This window comes from Vanessa atalanta, chromosome 26, assembly GCF_905147765.1.
Source record: "Vanessa atalanta chromosome 26, ilVanAtal1.2, whole genome shotgun sequence".
Taxonomy (NCBI): Eukaryota; Metazoa; Arthropoda; class Insecta; order Lepidoptera; family Nymphalidae; genus Vanessa; species Vanessa atalanta.
The window spans coordinates 6977743-6996864 of NC_061896.1; the positions used below are offsets into that span (position 1 = coordinate 6977743).

A 19122-nucleotide genomic window follows, 5' to 3' on the forward strand; every position below is an offset into this window, starting at 1 on the left:
GACTATAGGTCACCGAGGTTAATTGAGGAAGCCGTGCCCAACCAAACTTCTACCTGCCAACGCAAATGTGCGCTGGACATAACCATGCACTAATCTTTATAACCCTAGAACTAAATACGGAAATAGTTCCATATAACGGGATAAAGTTATATAATAGTTTTCCGAATAGTAAAAAAGCGTATACAAGTATAGTTAACTTTAATAAGGAACTAAAATTGTTTGTAAGGAAAAATGTATATGAATAAAATTAGTAAATGTTATTCGATATTTAAAACTCAAATTTAATGTTGATTAAAATTTTAATTTATACATTATTTTGTCCTTTTTTTAGGTCATTGTGGTCGTGGACATGTGCTGTCACAGTTTCTACCGCTGAAACCAACTTTGTATATAAGTTATATGTATTGCCCATAGTAAAAGTGAACTGTAAGGTTCTTTATGAGTAATAAAGTTCTTTAACCTGAAGTGCACGCTCTATTTCCTCGCTCTCATGATCCAACACGACCGTTAATAATTCAGAGCTTACGTACCGTATACATGTGGATAAGTATTTTTCCATTATTGTAACAAATCTCACAAACACCATCGTAGAAAGTTTATTAATTAAAAAAAGATTAGAAGAAGTTAGTGGTTAATTAATACAACTTATGTTAGCTGTGTCATTTTTTAACGTTGAAGAGGAATTTCAATTAAAAAAGATGGCGGACTAAGTTTTTTAATGCTTTATTACAATATGATTACCATATGAAAGGACAATACGAATATAAGTTAAACTCCGTTGCTCAGATCCGTCTGAAATCTTGGTGTGTATAAAATATTGAAAAATATATTTTATGATATTGAGGCCAAATTGTTCGAGTCCGTAGCATCGGTGGGCGACCATTCCGTTATATAGTTAAGCTCGAAGCTCTTCGCTACTGGTCAAGCATACGTAGCATAATACCACAATCTTCTTATCGACGAGCTATACTGTTCGAAATTAACCGCCAAATGACCTCGCTGTAAGAAACCTGGTCAGCGATAATGGAAAATTAAAAAACGAATGAAAAAAAGACAGGTTATAAAAACGATGTTTTATTTAGATGCTTTAAAAAGAACAAAATATTCACTATCACAATTTATATGTTACAAAATTTGTCGTTGCTAAATTTCAGTACTCGTACTATTTAAAAAATTTAAAAAGTTTCTCTGTTTATAATTTATTTTTTGAAATACGAATGCCGCAAAGCCTACTACTAGCCCTTTACTGAACATTGAAATTATGTTGTACCAATAATGCCTAATGCTTCTTTTTATAAAAGTACATAAGTTTAGTTGATAATAATTTGATGTAGGTAAATATATTAAAATCTTTTGAAGTAATTGTAATATATATACTATTAGTACATACATTATAAGTATATATTGAACATAATCTAGTTAGGACTGTTACACGACTACACTGGGTTAAAAAATCTTTTGTAGTTTTGTAATCCAACAGGATCCGAGAAAACGTTCAAAATTTTTCAAAAAAATATGCAAAGGAACGTTTGCGTGTTTAAGGATATTATAAAAATAAATACCAGACCGTTTCAAATAGAAATACAAAAATAATATTGAAAATACGATTGAAAAAAAAAGAAAAAAAAAAATGAAAAAGCCTGCTGAGTTTCTATCGCCGTTTCTCAGATCTGAGGCGATTCTTTTCGAACCGGTGGTAGATATATTTTTTGAAAGTACTTCAATATTGAATACAGATTTTTCATTTTCTCAATTCACACTAAATTACATAAAACATTAAAGAAACATCAAAAAACAATACAATCTCACGATTATTACCAACCAGATATGGCAAAGTCCAATCGATTCAATTGGTGGTAGGGCTTTGTACAAACCCGTCTGGGAGGGTACAACCCACTCATCAGATATTCTATCGACAAACAGGAATACTTATATTGTTGTGTCAGTTTGAAGGGTGAGTGAACCAATGTCGCTACGGGCACGAGGGACGTAACATCTTAGCTCCTAAGATCGCCATTGGCGATGTATGGAATAGTTGTTTTTTACAACGTCAATGTCTATGGGCGGTGGTAACCATTTATCAACATCAGGTGACACATTTGCTCGTCCACCTAGGTAGGCCTACAAAATAAAAGTCATGTATGTAGACGAGAAAGAGAATTGAACCAATAGTACATAGATCCCTAAGATACTGGAGCCCTAGACAATATTTTTACCATTAAAATCAACCCTCGCGATTTGATCGCTCAACCGTACTGGCAAAGTTGGCGAAAGGCACAGGTGAGTTGAAAAAAAAAACTTTCAAATAATAGAGGTGTTACCACATTTTATTAAAAGTTGGCACGTTATTGCTTATTTTTAGTAAATAATCTGGCAGTTACATAATATATAAATATTTACTAATTGCTTTATAACCTTCATTAACAATATTCGTGTAAATTTTTTTTTTTTTTTGTAACAAAATATTTATTTTAAATTGAAGCCATAAGTGTTTTAAGTTACAACGTCGAATTTGAGAGCGGTGTTTCTGGATACGCTTCTGATCCGAAACGATTTCTCATTTATGACGTTAACAAATATTTGCGCTAAACAACAACTGTATTATACATAATATACGGTAAATAATTTGTAGTGATTATTTCCTAAATATCGACTTATGTTTTAACATAAATTTAGTTATTTAAACTCATAAACATTTCATATTTCTCTAAAATACAAAAGTGCAAAGTTTGAAAAAAAACTTATAAATAATGTACTCTGAAAATACTTTTCGTAATGAATGACGTTTATAAATTTAAAATTACATAAAATTCTTATATGCTAATAAGCAAGAATAAATCGCTACAGAACAAACGAAGGCGGATTACTTATCAATTAAAGTATATACATAAGATAAAGTGACTTTAAATCTTAAAGTTCGAGAGTATTTTCAAATTAATTTCTTTTGATATGGCAACACAATATATTATTATGAATGAAATGTTTTTTTTTTTAGATGAAAGATGACTACCGAATCAAGAGTGCGTGTCAATTATACGATTATATATTTTACATTATATAAATAAATGAAAATAGTAAATATAATACAGTTTATTACATAAATGTTGCAACATTAAAATATTAAATTATCTACTACAAAGTGTTTATGATATATTTATTAAATAAATATTGCGATACAAATTGTCCAAGGATTGTGAAGTGTAATTGTAAACAAACTTGGATTTAATGATTTAATTCAAACGAGTACATAAAATTCTTTTCCAATATTTTCAATAGCGTTTTTGTACATTTTGTTTAAAGAAAAATACAAGTCTAGTCGAAATATTTATTGATAAAAGTTAGTTAATCTTGTTTTAATTTTTTTGGTAGTATTTCGTCGTCTTCTGTTCTCAACGGACGTTTTAACCTACCCTCTATAGATTTTGATATATTTGTTAGATTTCTAATTTCGTTTGTGAGACCGCGTATCTTGGCCATTGTGGATAAAACTCTTCCTTTCGGACTTTGGTTCGATGTGGACGGTCCTGGGTTCTGATCGAATCTCTGGGTTCTATCTTCTGATAAACTCGGGAGCTTGATTAATGGATTCCTTGGTTTTATGTTCGGTAATACTGTAAATATTATTTTTTAAATTAGCAATTAAGTTTTTTTTAAAATTATCAATTAATTAGTAATACTATAAATCTGAATATAGTTTTAGTTCTTGTTAAAATATCGTTATAGTTATATCTCTGAACGGTTTTTGAACAAAGATTAGTATCTTCATTCAAAAACAACCCTTACGATGAGGTAATAGGGAATGGTTTTGTTCACTATCAGCAAATATTGAATAAATTGTTATAAGCAAACGAAACCAGCAGTTAGGTAGAATATGGCGATGTCTTTTTGCCTGATTTCAGCTAGAGTACCTAAACTCTGTTGAGCTGAGCGCAAAGTGCACTTTCTATTACTTGACTCTCATGAACCGCTAGGACGAAAAACAGAAAGACAAACCAAACCAGAAAGTGTTCTGGTGCATGACCGACGGCTTTACGTGCGCACCTAGTAACGGGAGCGTACATGCCAGCTGCCATTTTGTCGACGGAAAATCCAAGAACTTTTGATTGCCTAGATTGCCAAGAACCTAGTTGACTAGTTGGGTTTGAACCCAGGATCAGACACCAGTCCAATTTGGCAGGTGAAATAAAGTATACATATTTATTTATTTTACTTACGTATATTCTGATTCCTTTTAGACGTACCGATTGGTAGAACGGATAAATCCAATTTGATCTGACTCCCGAAATGCCTTAACGGCTGAGTACCCGTTGAGTTTTCTGTAGCTGTAGCTAAAATTTAAAATAAACATATTAGTTAAATAGGCTTCATAGGAAACGGATGGTAAGGAATGTAACCAATTCCATTTGTCGCTGCGAACTATCTAAGGAATATGTCCCTCGCACGTGTAACCGACTAACGCACATTTCAAATGAACACTGCAATACAATTAATGGTATGGTCGGGAGGTAATCTGATTTTTTACCAGTTACGCTGAAACGACTGAGGCGACGGCGGTACTTTACAGGTCGGTCAGCTGTTAGTGAGTGAGGGGGGGGGGGCCGGTATAGGCTGGCTCTGCAATGTACATTAACCTACAGGACAATCTAGCGCTGGTCACTGCCTTCTGCCCCCTCCTCTGTGAGGCGCCGCTTTATGCTTGCGAAGCATCGAGGATATCGAGATTGGTACAAGTTCAAACCCCCCTCTGGATGAGAAGCAACCCAGAAGTTCGGGGTTGAAAGTAGCTATCTATTTCTCTAAGGAGAGTTCTACCTAATCTTCGATCCTAGCAGAGGTCTGCCATCATGAATCTAACAACACAAGTACCTTTTGCAAGTATTGTATACAGTACAATTTCAAGTCCTGAATTTCAATAGTTTGTTTGACACCAGTAAAATATTAAAACACCATGAGTCGCTCACCTTTCCCTCCAACGGCTTGGTTCGTGTGTGTCAATTCACTGTATTTTATGTCACATTCCTCTATACGCCTCTTAAGGTCCGCTGGAAACATAAATTTCTGTCTTAATTGTATATGCGTTAGTTTTAAGAGCACCACTAACTAATTCTCATATTTTTTTTTTTATGGCAATGGTTAGCGGACGAGCATATGGGCCACCTGATGGTAAGTGGTCACCACCGCCCATAGACAAAGCCGCTGTAAGAAATATTAACCATTCCTTACATCACCTATGCGCCACCAACCTTGGGAACTAAGATGTTGTGTCCCTTGTGCCTGTGAATACACTGGCTCACTCACCCTTCTAACCGGAACACAACAATACAGTGTACTGTTATTTGGCGGTAGAATATCTGATGAGTTGGTGGTACCTACCCAGACGGGCTTGCACAAAGCCCTACCACCAAGTAAATATGCTTGAATTCAGATTAAAATTATCTCATTTTCAGAGTTAAAGATCATCGTAAGAAATCTTTAAATATATTTTTATTTAAAAAAAAAAAAGTAGATATATTTATGGAATAAGAAGAATCACCTATGCAGTTATCCTGTTGCTTTTGTTTCTTCTGATATTCTCGTATTTGTTTTTGTTGCAGGCCAGCGATACGTTTGTAAGTTAACATCTGAAATCACTACAATGTTTAAACTTACGACGGATAATATTTAATTAATAATTATAATTAGTCGGCGATCATGTGCGATTGAATGCCTAATATTAATAACTAGCTGTGCCCGCGACTTCGTGCGCGTTGTTTGAATTTAAGTTATTTGGATATTGTAGCGTGATTTTATTTTTATTCTATATATAATTCTAAAAAAAAGTAGCCTATGTTACTCATTATTACATCCGTTATCTGCCAGTGAAAGTCCCGTCGAAATCGGTCCAGCCGTTCTAGAGATTAGCCGGAAAAAACAGACAGACAGACAAAAATTGTAAAAAATGTTATTTTGGTATATACATTTAGTAAAAATGGGTTATTTTAATATTACAAACAGACACTCCAATATTATTATATGTATAGATGACGTCCTCCAGACCGATTTCTGACAATCTCAATACTCAACTTAGATATATCATAATACATCCTCACACAAAACTTTCTATTGATATTTGATAACTCCCATAACCCTGTGGGAGGTCAAATCCGACACGACCAGAGAAAGTTCATACGCTGGCTGCTACTGAGAGAAATCTTATGATTAAGTTATTCAACCGTGAGATATATAGAAGTTATTTGTTTTGGTCTTGTGATGAGAGTGGTGACGCTAACAAAGGAGACACTGCCAAATAAACCTTTTTTTTATGAGCATCATACTGGATTCGCGATGGCTTGAGACCCCTTTTGCAAAAATATAACTCAATTTCTTGCCCCCACATCTAGGCTTTCAACAGGCTTTTGATAAAAGTGCTTTTTATTATTTACTCTAGCTGGTAGGACTGATAATTGGACCACCTGATGGTAAGTGATCACTAACGCCACCACCGTGTAAAAAATAATAAATATTATTTTTGTCTTTATTGCCTAGCCATAATGCCTAATCTAGATAGAATATTTCAACCTTTAACGTGAGAAAATTTGAACACCTTCAGATATACATAAAATTATAACCTTACCCGTTTATGAAACTTCTTATATTGCGCAGCCAGGTATAGAGACAGCCTCGCGTTCAGTATCGATCTTCGGCGAAGCGCCACTATCTCATGGTTCAGCGTTATTGGCGCTAAAACAGCTGAAAATATCACGTCATCAAACACCGCAATCAAAGAACATAGACATACACAAATCTTAAGATTTACATATTCAATACGAATTGCTAATAACTCTGATATATCATGCACTACAGTTCCTGAGTAATACAATAAATCATTATACAAAACTCCACATAACCACTTATATCCATTTAAATTTCACTGCCAAAGTTCTGATAGTAGCTTCGTCGTCATTCAGAACAAGAACACCATAGATAATACCTAATTCAAGCTCTCGACCAATGATATGTCGTTTATTTGACGTTTGTCCTCTTGTCGTTGGAATAGACTAGAATATTCACGATTTAGACCAATGGCATCGCGTCCAGCTGTGGTCACAGTTTATTTGTCTTTAATCCTCCTGCGATTGGAATAGACTATACTCAAAATTCAAGCGTGTCTATTGTTACTATAGTTTATTCCGTTTCCTTAGCTTCGTAGAAGTTGACCCACATATAGTCAATATTTTATTGTTATCTTATATTAAAAAATAATTAATAAATACGGAAAGTTGTGTACATGTTACTTAATGTTAATGTATGTTATTCGATACAGGAGAATATTTCGATATAATTATATTTGTGACAATTTTTAAAATTACGATTGAAACGTCATTGTAAAATATTTTTAGTATCAAATAAAAATATGATGAATTTAAACACATTGTAACACATCGCTGTAGGTCAAAGGATTATACTCGGGCTTCAGTACTACCATTATACAATGAGGGTTAGCGGAATACACATATGGCAGAATTTCGTTGAAATTAGACACATGCAGGTTTCCTCACGATGTTTTCCTACACCGCCGAGAACGAGATGAATTACAGAAAATAAACACAAATTAAGCACATGTATATTCAGTGGTGCTTGCCTGGTTTGAACCCGCAATCATCGGTTAAGATGCACGCGTTCTAACCACTGGGCCATCTCGGCTCCTTAAAATAATATAATCTTTTTTAAAAACCATTGTTTATTTTCATGTCATGCTAATATTTCCATCACTGATTTAGTGTGGTATATTAAATAAATGAGGTTCAAAATAAAATAATATATAAAAAATATACTTAAATACTCCTATAGTAAGTTTTCTTTGTATTAGACAGACAGAGAAAAGAAGATAGTACTTCCTTCCACCAATACCGCACCCAAGACTTCAGTTCAGACTGTTAGAATTGGAATCCGAATGTGATACTTTTACATTATTAGTTAAATAGTTACCTGGTGGAGAGGGCCTCGGTGGAGGTGGTGCAACACCCTCTTGTAATTTTCGTCTTAATGCCGGTGATATTTTGTCGTCAAAATGCTCTATTGCCATACTGGATATATCGCGCAGCTCTTGGAGCACTTCATGAGCGCGAGGCGGCGACTTTGATGTTTCTACTATATAAAGCACGCGACTTATTTCATCGATCACCTGAAAAATTTAAAACATTAACTAAATCACAAACATAAAATTTACTGATATTTTGGTTTTTTTATTCTCGTCCCAGTGTATTACTACATAATTTTGTGTTCAAAACTCACCTTTCCCGGTATAAAACAACAGATCCCATTATCTATAAACTTGGAGTAAGTCATGTTAAGCATTGATATACGTGTCTCTATTGATGTTAGAATATCGCAGTGACGAGCCAAAGGATGATACCTGTAATGAAAAAAAAAACAATTTAAATTCAAAGGTAAATGGATACCATATTAGAATCAGACTATTGAATATTACTTAAAGACATAACACCCATACATTTATTATTAAAATTTTCTTTTTAACAGCAGTATAAAGATAAGTGAGGCAAGATGATAAAAGCCAAAGAAATAGCAAATTTCTGAGTAGAGTAGAATTACACATTTGTATACAATTTGTAAGTTATTCCGTGAATATAAAAGGAAGTGGATTTGTAATATACCTGCGCTCTGATTCCCTGCGTGGTAATTGTGCCTTAACATTCTTAAGGGCCAATGCATGTCGTCTTTCAATCATCAGAAAACCTCGATTCAGCAAACGCATACTTATGTTATTAAATGGCTTTGATACCTGAAAACAAAAAAATATTGACAGAATCAAATTAAATCAATATTCATAAACTGTTCATTAATCTAATTATAATTAATTGGATTGGATGATCGTCTTGGTTTATTTCAAAAGTTACAGCAATTATCAAGTTTTTATTGATTAAGTACTAATTTTCTTTTGAAGGAAATCTATTTGCTATTTGATTACTGAGAATTTAATTACACATTAACTAACATTTATGTGCAAGCATATTATCAAGCTATGGATTTTTATAAAAATTCGTAAAGTTATTGTCTCATATTTATGACTTGATAAACAATCATGGTACTTAAAATTAAAATAATTTAAAATTAAATATAGGTATTATCATTTTAGATTCATTAAATAATGTTATATTGCTTAGTAAACTAATGAAACTAAACGTTTTGCCTATGTTTGCATTTTTTTTTAATAATCGCATCAAGCACTGACGTTAATGCACATTCTCGAAGAAAATTCGAAGGTGTTAATTATAGAACGTAACAATCAGGCAGATATTTATACATAACAGGGGTAATTTAAAAAACGGTCATATCTATAAATAAAATATACTTACCAATCTCAACTTTGCAATTTCGTCGTAAGATAGATACGAGAGTATATTTTCAACTACGAGCATTGGAAGACTTAATAAAGTCATTGTCTCTAAATCAATTTTATAACAATATAAAATAAAAAAATATTTATCACATTGGTGTTTAAAATCTAAACTATATAATTAAACTCTAATGTTTACTCATGAAGCAATGATACAACACAGTAGGTATGTACAGGTTTTCGCGACGTTTCTTTACGCCTTACGGTGGGCAGAATATCCTCAGTCGTCATTCATTATGCACCAGATAATGTTTTCTCATTCGCACTAAGATATTAATGCTTAGGAGTGAAAGAGACAATAAAAAACAGGAAGCTTAAGCGTGTTAAAATAAAAATACAGTTTGACACTTGACAGTTGCAATAATATTAATTAATATAGATTAAAAAATTAAAGAATTGGGTACATAATAGATTGACATATTGCATAAATAAGTATAACAACGACTACGAACTATTACAGAAAGATTAACAGTAGTAACAATATAATACGAACGAGAATAGATTAAACAAATTAATTGACAGCTAATTGACGCGATATTATTGGTCAAAGGCTTGATTAATCTATGATATTGACTATGGATTTTGGAAAAAATTGCGTATTGAACATCGACGAATCAGAATTTTGCAAGTAAAATTAAAGTGGAAATAAGTTGTTAAATGCTATAGTATTGTATTATACATCAATACATGTTAACCATAAACTCTTAACTGTTAAGAGACGCACAAAAAAGCGGAGTTATTAGTAAATTGTATAAAATACGTAAATCTATGGTTTATTATATTTTTGGAATAGGCTATAGATACCAAATTTACGTAAAACCTTTTGATAAAGATAAAATGACATTTGATAATTATTTTAGCTTTCCTACGCAGTTGATATTTACTATGTATTTAATATGCAGTTTTTTTTTAAATAATGAAACAATTATATAATAACATAAGATATATTAACATTAAAATGATTATGTAGAACATTGCTGTATATGGGTGAGTGTAGCACGCGACGACTACATATACATCATTCTTTTGTGAGCGCTCGGCGCGGTATGCTAATTTGAGCGCTGCGTTTCAATGTTGATAGGTAATTTAAATTAAAAAAAAAAGTTCTTCAGTAACCAAAGACTAAAACTTTATAATTGCATAAGTATTTATTCGGTTAACGATGTAATTTGGTAGAAACAAGATGTAGTTTGAAGCTTAATATTGTGCATTTAGCAGTTGATACTGAAAATATAAAATCGATTAATGTTTAACTTTTAATTTCAAATATAGTGTAGATTTAAAATATGTATTAAAATTAATTTGATTTTTCGAACATGTTTTGTAGGTATTTCAAATTGTAGCTACATGTAGGTGTCGTATTCATTTTGTCATAACACTCCTAATTGTTTTGATGATTGAGAGGGAACGCGGTTTACGATTAAGGTTAACAAAGATATTATTTTAAGATTCTCCGGTAGCAATTACCCAGAAAAAAGTAATCAAAGCAACTCAAAGAAAGTTATCACGTATATCGACGCCATCCTAGAAAACGAACACAAAAACATCGCTAGTAAATGCAGATATCGATTACCAAACATAAAAAAAATATTAAAAAACTGAGCATATAATTATTTTTGTTTTAATAAATCAAATTTATAAAGACATAACACCAAATATTATTTAAATTTTCAAAAAACATTAACATTTAACTGAATGTTGGGAGATCACAATGTTTCTTCTTAACGTGGAAACGTAACGACGTATTGTACTTTGTTGCGAATGGACAAACTTCGCATTTGAACCTCTTCTCGGAGGAATGTTTATATTTGTGTTGAACTAAGTTCGCTGGCAATATAGTTGCGTAATCGCATTGATCACAGGAATACCTTTTCTTCCCCGTAACGTGGGCCTCTTCGTGATATTTTAGTATATACTTGTTCATCGTTTGAAACGGACATTGGGAACACTGGAGTTTAACGCCCTGATCGGCATGCTTCCTCTTGTGTTTATCCATTGCATCTTCGTAGAACGTCTTGTATTTACAACCGGGAAAATCACAGTTAAGGGTAGTCGCGTTTTTGTGACGCAACATGTGTTGTGTCATACTGGCACGATTACTCGTTTCGAATTCACAATATTTACACTGAACCGTTGTATCCGTATGTAGTGTTTTTAAATGCTTCTGCAGTTCGTTACCCGGTATCAGTTCACCGCAAACTTGGCATTGAGTTTCAGGTACTATTTGATGATTCTGTTCATAATGCAGTTTCAACTGCTCCCAATTTGAATAATTTTCGGGACATTTTGAGCATTGGAAGGTGTCTGGAATTTCGACTTCTTCCTTTTTGATTTCTATCAAAGATAGGGGTCCCATTTCTCCTGTTTGCGATTTACCGTGTGCGATGTTTATGTGACGACATAATTCAAATTCGTCCGAGAATGTTTCATCGCACTGATCGCAATTCTGATTATCACTTTTCGGCTTACTTGATGGATGTTTTAAGAGCACATGACGCCTATAACTCTCTTTCGCTTTAAATATCTTCTTGCAGAAATTGCACGTGTACGAAACTTTCAAATGCACCTTCATATAATGTGGCTTCAATTGTCGTTTATCGTGAAACGTTTCGTTACACAAAGTACAGACAATTGTTTTCGGTGATTGTATTTTATGCGTACACCGCAAATGTTTGCACAACCCACCCTGAGATGCGAATACTAGTCCGCAAATGTTACATTCCTGTATCATTCTCTTGTGTGAATGATTCAGATACATATCCCTAGTTTCGAATTGTTTATCGCACACGTCACAATAAGAACCCTTATCGTGTTTTCTTCGTATATGACGTTTTAAGCTTTCAATTTTGTCGTACGACAAATTGCAGATTCTACATTTTAAACGAAAATCTTCCTTTAACGCATTGTGCTTTCTTCTCATGTGAAGTTTAAGATAATTGAGCGAGGAAAAGACTAGAGGACATTCTTTACACGTTATTTCGCCCGTCTCTTCGTTCTTGCAATTTTTCAAGAGGTTTTCTGTTTCATCGTCGGGTTTTTCATCTTCATCATCGTTCACACGATGCTTTCTTTGTACGTGTCTCGCGTATGTTTCTCTTTTTGTGAAGACTTTAGGGCAGAATGGACAATTGTACCATTGGTCTAGAACTGGCTTTTTTTCATTCGAATGCTTCCTCTGTATATGTACAATTAAGCTTCTGTATTTGTCGTACGTCAGTCCACAATCCTCGCACACGTGCTTGAACGACTCTTCAAAAGATCCATGTTTTCTCCGCATATGCATACGTAACCTCGTCATACCTTTAAACACTAACGCACAAACATCACATGTTCTCTCTTCACCGTCATCATTCACTGAATCTGGTCCATGTTTCCTTTTAATATGGGCAACGAGACTATTTTTCTGTTCGTATGACATTGAGCAATAATGGCATATATATTTGAAGGATTTCCTAAACACTTTATGTTTTCTTTTCTGATGCATTCTAAGCGTTTTTGTCGATTGAAAGACTAGATGACAAACTTTGCACACATAATTTGGAGCTGGAGCTGCGACTGGTCCAAAACCGATGACGCTTTTATCGTTAATTATACTTTCAAATGTTAATAACACTGCTTCATGATTTTGTTCTTCGATTTTCACAGCCGGTTCTTGACTATCTTCACTTTGCGGACCTTCTAACATCAATCCATTATCATTGGCGAACTGAAAATAAAAATACATATATGCTTTAAGTGTGAGGTAAAACTTAAGAGGAATAATCGACTTATATTTTCATTAAACCTTATTAAAAAGCCATAATAATTGTGCGCATGCTTATAAAAAGGTCTAAAACATAGTGTAACCTGGTGTAATACAATCCAAAACCATTCCTTCTAGTACAATTCTTCAAATATGTTTTAACCACTACTTAATATTTCAATATAAGACATTTGACTGGAAAGTTAAAATTTAGGATATAGCATATTCCAACCCCTACAAGAGGAAAGACAAAAAAACGAATTTGACATTGAATTGATTCAAATATAAAATCTATAATATTCGCGAAAAAAATGTTTTTTTCAATATTGGCGAACTTTGAAAGTAAAATAAAAATTAAATTGTGTTATAAAGAAACATATCTAAAATAGTTCGTAGCACATTACATAGCAGAGCTATTATAAGTCACATGGAATATGTAAACCTTCGTTTCGTTTTAAATATCTGCTTTCATTCGAATATGCTATAGAATATGACATCATCCATAATTGCAAATTAAAACTTCAGCAAATCTTTAAATTGATTACTTCTATCTAGGATTATTAAGCACACATTTATATAAACTTGGTGGTAGGGCTTTGTGCAAGCCCGTCTGGGTAGGTGCCACCCACTTATCAGATATTCTACCGCCAAATAACAGTACTCTGTATTGTTGTGTTCCGGTTAGAAGGGTGAGTGAGCCAGTGTAATCACAGGCACAAGGGACCCAACATCCTGGTTCCCAAGGTTGGTGGCGCATAGGTGATATAAGGAATGGTTAATATTTCTTATAGCGCCTTTGTCTATGGGCGGTGGTGATCACTTACCATCAGGTGGCCCATGTGCTTGTCTGACAACCAATGCCATAAAAAAAAAGAAATAAACCCTAAAATCCTAGTTATTTAAATCAATAACTTACATCATTAAAATCCAACTCAACTTCGATATTTTCAACCTTTATATTAACTTCTGGATCCAAAACGGGCTCAGGATCGACCTCATTCACAGGATCATAATATGTCGGTGTCGGTAATGCAACTTTTTCTTCAATGTCTTTAAATGGGTCTTCTTGTTTTTTCTTTTTTTTCTTCTTTTTAGTTTTTATTTCATATGTCATTGGCTCTTCGGGTAAGAACGACGTAGGATCCTTTCTGTCTGCATCTTCTTGTTTTTCAGTTTTTATATCTTTTATATCTACATTTTCCTCTTTTATAGACATTTTAAATTATTTACATTTATCTGGAAATAAAATACAAAGCAAATTACATCTACAATAATAAAACAAGTTATAGCTTATATGTACATGCTTCGGGCATAAAAATATAGTTACCTAATATTATATTCAATTTGTAAAGGTCATTTAAATTGTTTGGATGGTGTATAAATATGTATTGCGAGTTCATTGGCCATATTTTTTTTGTTTTGATGCTGCCCAGTTTCAATTTTATATAAATTTTATAAATATTTATGAGAATATCAAAATACTGCCTGGATGTTTGAGTGCTTGATACACGAGAACTGCTAGTTCAGTTAAGTTAGTAGTTAAGTTAGTAGTGTAGTAGTAATATATGTTAGGTGTAATTTTTTTAAATGTCACTCAACTTTTGCTCAAAATTCATTAATAGTTATTCCATGCAATTTCAAATTCAAATAATATTTTGTTGTTGTGTATGTAATTAGTCAACTCAGTTATTTTATTGGTTAGTTGAAAAGAGTTTAGTTAACATTATAACTTGGACAAAGTCGAAATAGAAATTGTTTATCAAATCAATAGCCAATAATAAACTGTAAGGTTATATTTATATTATTTAAAAATATTTTTCATAACATTTTATCATTTTATTCATGTTATAAGAAGTACAGTAAGTTTATTAAAAACTTTCTGTTTCAACTTAAAAATGTTATTTTTACAACATTAGAACTATTAATTTTATCATTTGCTGAAGTGTATTATAAAATATAAATAGAATGGACATATTTTCTAATAAGTAATTTACATATAATTCTCCTAACAAGATTCTTCTTAGATATAAAAATATATTGTTTAAAGAGACTGATAAAGGAATGGTAATAGTAGTTTTAAATTAATATAACTTTTAAAAAAGATAAGATAAAGAAGACAACAGAATGTATACTATTTTTATATTAAGTCAGCATGGACATAATTTGGTTATATCAATGGTTATTAGCTTATCACTTTTAATAACAAAGGAATCATAACACCTAACAAATTGATAAAAAGTTTTTTATTTTCTATTTTAATAAGACTAAAAGTACAAAAAATCATCTTACGAGTGATATTGCGAAATACACGTCATTAGATCGTAAAACTTACCTTATTATTCTACAATAAAATTCTATCACCAATATTCACAACATAAGATACTATGGCCGTAATTTATTTTATTTATAATAAATCCTATACTATAATCATAATTTTATGTTTCTTATTCGTCCTCAACGCCTTTGTGGTAAAAATCAATAACTATATTTTTTAAAATCATTATGAAAAATGGGCAATATGGATGTGATTATTGACGTTTTTCAAGAATGTGTATGACATTTGATAAGGTGTTGCTGCGATTTCAACTAAATTTAAATATAATATATGTGATTTTTATATTAATAAAAAAATTACGAACTTTATTAATACATCTTCAAAATCAATATACGGTTTATACTTTCAACTGAAAATGGAAGTTACTTCTTTGTTTATTTATAAATAATAAAATTAAAGAACTTAATAGTAGTCATACTTTTCAACTTTTTGAAGGAAGAAATGTCATAATATGTCAAAACTCTACCAATCTTATCGCTAATTTCTAACCTTACAAATATTTGTTTATATTCTTTTATAAATAACATGATTGATATTGTTTAGAGAGAAAAATGTTTCGAATATTAAACATCCTTCATAAAGCTCGACTTGTTAAAATAGTAAAACGACAAAGCCTGTTAAATGATCAAAAGAAGTTTTTTAGTTTAACCTCAAGTAATGTTTACTCTTTTTATTATTAAAATATTTTATACAATTATATTTGAAGATTATAAAATAATTATTATGCTATTTATTTTCCAGGACTAAGACATGGTGAATATGAATGGCAGGATCCAAAGTCAGAGGACGAAGTGTAAGTTGAATTAAATATTCGCATAAAATCGTTTGTGTTCTCAAAAGGTGTTTATTAATTTGCTTAATTATAAGATATTATAGAAAATTTGTTATGTATTTCTTTTTTACTTTAAATTTTAATGAATTAAGAACTGAATGAATTATATAATTCAATTAACCAAAAACAATAATTAAACAATTTTTTTTTTTTCTTATTTTAGAGTAAATATTATTTATGTAGATAAAGATGGTAAGAAAACAAATGTAAGAGGCAAAATCGGCGACAATGTTTTGTATTTGGCTCATAGATACGGTGTAGAGATGGAAGGTAATACTTTACATTTTACTCATCTTATTTTAATCTTTATCCAAATAAAACCACAATTGTGGTTTTAATATATTTAACATCTCGTTTTGATATCAACGATTAAGTTGAAAACTAAAACATCGATCAATCAGTATATAACTAAAGTTATGCGAATAATACTAATTAATTATAAAGTGAAACAATCAAATTGGAAATATGTTTCTCTATTTTCTCTAAGGTGCTTGTGAAGCATCATTAGCCTGTACCACGTGTCATGTGTATGTAAACACGGACTATCTTGATAAACTGACAGACCCGGAAGAGAAAGAAGATGATCTTTTAGATATGGCACCGTTTTTAAAAGAAAATTCTAGATTAGGTAAGGAACTATTGATTTATATTTAAGTCAAATTGGATTGCTTATGAATATAGAACATTTGATATGGTTCTGTGTTATTGGGCGAGTAAGGCGAATAATTCATTCATTCATTCAGCTAAGAGAAGAGCAATACACATTTAAACACTTCCTTATAAACATTTTACACAATGTTTCGTCTTATTCTTTCAATGTCAAAATAATCAATAATAGAAAGTGAGCAAATATTTCATATATATATTCTTATGCAGTATTTTTCTTAAATTTTGCTATGTGGTAATATTTTCGACAGCGTTAACATGCATTTTATATGAATGTCAATGTGAATGTTTTACAAAATCATTGAAAAAAATATTATTTCTCCGCAAGTTTGAGGTTATGTAACAAAGTTGGAATGTGTGCAATATAACATAACTGCCATCATTTACAATGTCGACATTTATGATACATACCAGGTGGCTACGACCTAATTTTTTGAATAAAATGTAAAATGACAAGATAAATATTTGAATACATTAACTCTACTGTTAGACCAAAGGGTTAATTGTAAGAAACATCTCATAATTACATGTGATACAATGATAATTTATTTTATCATTATTACTTAAGAGAATAGTGACATTATGGTTCTTAAATTTAACTACATTTTCAGGATGTCAAATCATATTAACAAAAGAAATGGAAGGAATGGAACTAACATTGCCCAAGGCAACACGTAATTTCTATGTAGATGGTCACAAGCCTGCACCTCATTAAATAAGGGAAGAATTAACGAGTCAATATCACAATACTTTTGTTGATTAAAATAATTCAATGATTTTAAAATCCAATATAACTATGTTTCTAGTTTGTTTTTAATAAAAAGTGTATTTTGTGTTTAACATGCCTGATATGTATATAAATGTTTTTTTTTTTTATGTTAGAACAAACAGTAAGAAAAGTTAAGTAGTGTAAATAAAAGATTTAAAATTAAAAATAGTTTTTCTTTAATTACTCAAATATTATTTACATAAATTTTTTTTTTTATTGATTTGTAAAAGACAAACATCACAAAAATCACAAACAAGGTCAATTATTTATCTGTATTCATTCACAAACATTAAAGTTTGATAAGTTGCATTACATAATAAGACAATATTGCATCATGTGATAACTTATTTACAGAATGTTTATTGTGTTGTCCTATGTTGGATATCTACATATTTAACACATAGATACAATATACTAAGAGTTTATGGACAAAAAACAATTCAATGTTTGACAAACATATGCTCCGAAAATCAATTACATTACCAATGAACCAACCATGGGAAATAAAATGCTATATCCTTTGTACTTGCTAAAGATCATTAACTTGCATCACAATATAACCATATTGATATAACATTATCAGAATAACTATTATTGAGTTGTTATCAACTAGTGTCTATAAGAATTATATTTAAAAAATCCCTAACAAGAATATGTATAAATATCTAAAACGAATTGTTCTATTCAAATTGGTTATCTGGTTCTAATTGATTTATTAATTACAACTAAATAATCAAATTGACTAGATCTTAAATTAATTCAAATTGAATTAAACTTCAATTGCAGACAACGTTTTTTATTGACAAAAATATCTTTATTTTGACCCTGAAATGTAAAACAAATACTGGTTTACGCAAATATCATCACTTAATTGGTATTTTTATTTCCTTCACAATATTCTATTTCAAGATCACAATCAAAACTCAATAGTGATTATTTGTTTTTAAGTATGTTACATTGTAATGGCAAGATTTTTTATAAAAATAATAAACTTAGGTTAAAGAATCAAGGTTCAATCACCTTTTGACAGTTAAAAGAAAGATTGCCAAATGCTTGCCATCGTTAAAAATTTCCTAGTTTTTAATTTTCAGGTATCTTGCCTTAATTTTTATTACTATTAAAATAAATTTCAAATAAGCAACCATGTATTCTGTAGTTTAAATTTCGAGCATAAAATTCATTTATAAATAATTATATGCGTAGCAAGAAAAAAATAAACTAAGATGTGAAAATGTCGTAAGCTGAAATATATTATATGTAATTATTATTCCATTATTATGTATACGAAGATTTTATTTTAACTTTTTTATAGAACTAGTTAATATTATAATTGCATTTTTTTTCACTTTTAATACTTTCATAATAGTATCTTAAATTTCGA

General features: G+C 31.1%; 3 protein-coding genes across 4 annotated transcripts; 1 reads left to right on the forward strand and 2 right to left on the reverse strand.

The window, feature by feature from the left end:
* Window positions 1-2339: 2339 nt before the first annotated feature.
* On the reverse strand, window positions 2340-9595 carry LOC125073940 (F-box only protein 28). 2 transcript variants are annotated; one of them, XM_047685060.1, is made up of 9 exons: window positions 9357-9595; window positions 8655-8782; window positions 8275-8395; window positions 7969-8164; window positions 6614-6729; window positions 5534-5621; window positions 4962-5042; window positions 4242-4328; window positions 2340-3611 (listed from the first exon to the last, which is right to left on the reverse strand). In XM_047685060.1, exons 1-9 carry the CDS (start codon window positions 9438-9440, stop codon window positions 3343-3345), a joined length of 1170 nt encoding a protein of 389 aa, XP_047541016.1. In that variant the 5' UTR covers window positions 9441-9595; the 3' UTR covers window positions 2340-3342. The 2 variants fall into 2 exon arrangements, with proteins under 2 accessions (XP_047541016.1, XP_047541014.1); XM_047685058.1 differs by having other exon boundaries at window positions 2342-3611; window positions 4215-4328.
* Window positions 9596-10999: 1404 nt separating this feature from the next.
* On the reverse strand, window positions 11000-15674 carry LOC125074048 (zinc finger protein 845-like). The gene is made up of 3 exons (XM_047685269.1): window positions 15472-15674; window positions 14056-14375; window positions 11000-13103 (listed from the first exon to the last, which is right to left on the reverse strand). The coding sequence occupies exons 2-3, from the start codon at window positions 14353-14355 to the stop codon at window positions 11085-11087; spliced, it is 2319 nt and encodes a 772-aa protein (XP_047541225.1). The 5' UTR covers window positions 14356-14375; window positions 15472-15674; the 3' UTR covers window positions 11000-11084.
* A 269-nt stretch (window positions 15675-15943) lies between these two features.
* LOC125073993 (adrenodoxin-like protein 1, mitochondrial) lies at window positions 15944-17838 on the forward strand. Its single transcript, XM_047685145.1, has 5 exons — window positions 15944-16128; window positions 16216-16267; window positions 16470-16576; window positions 16794-16934; window positions 17584-17838. Exons 1-5 carry the CDS (start codon window positions 16026-16028, stop codon window positions 17685-17687), a joined length of 507 nt encoding a protein of 168 aa, XP_047541101.1. The 5' UTR covers window positions 15944-16025; the 3' UTR covers window positions 17688-17838.
* Window positions 17839-19122: the final 1284 nt, after the last annotated feature.

What these genes read in the sequence shown, in the direction of transcription:
- LOC125074048 (XM_047685269.1), bottom strand. Translation starts at nt 14,355, where the DNA reads ATGTCTATAAAAGAGGAAAATGTAGATATAAAAGATATAAAAACTGAA. An exon ending in TTGAGTTGGATTTTAATGAT is followed by an intron (nt 13,104 to 14,055) that starts GTAAGTTATTGA and finishes TTTTATTTTCAG; the next exon opens with TTCGCCAATGATAATGGATT.
- LOC125073993 (XM_047685145.1), top strand. Translation starts at nt 16,026, where the DNA reads ATGTTTCGAATATTAAACATCCTTCATAAAGCTCGACTTGTTAAAATA. An exon ending in CCAAAGTCAGAGGACGAAGT is followed by an intron (nt 16,268 to 16,469) that starts GTAAGTTGAATT and finishes TTCTTATTTTAG; the next exon opens with AGTAAATATTATTTATGTAG. An exon ending in ATACGGTGTAGAGATGGAAG is followed by an intron (nt 16,577 to 16,793) that starts GTAATACTTTAC and finishes ATTTTCTCTAAG; the next exon opens with GTGCTTGTGAAGCATCATTA.
- LOC125073940 (XM_047685058.1), bottom strand. Translation starts at nt 9,440, where the DNA reads ATGACTTTATTAAGTCTTCCAATGCTCGTAGTTGAAAATATACTCTCG. An exon ending in CGCAGGGAATCAGAGCGCAG is followed by an intron (nt 8,396 to 8,654) that starts GTATATTACAAA and finishes TTTTCATTACAG; the next exon opens with GTATCATCCTTTGGCTCGTC. An exon ending in GCAACAGGATAACTGCATAG is followed by an intron (nt 5,043 to 5,533) that starts GTGATTCTTCTT and finishes TTATGTTTCCAG; the next exon opens with CGGACCTTAAGAGGCGTATA.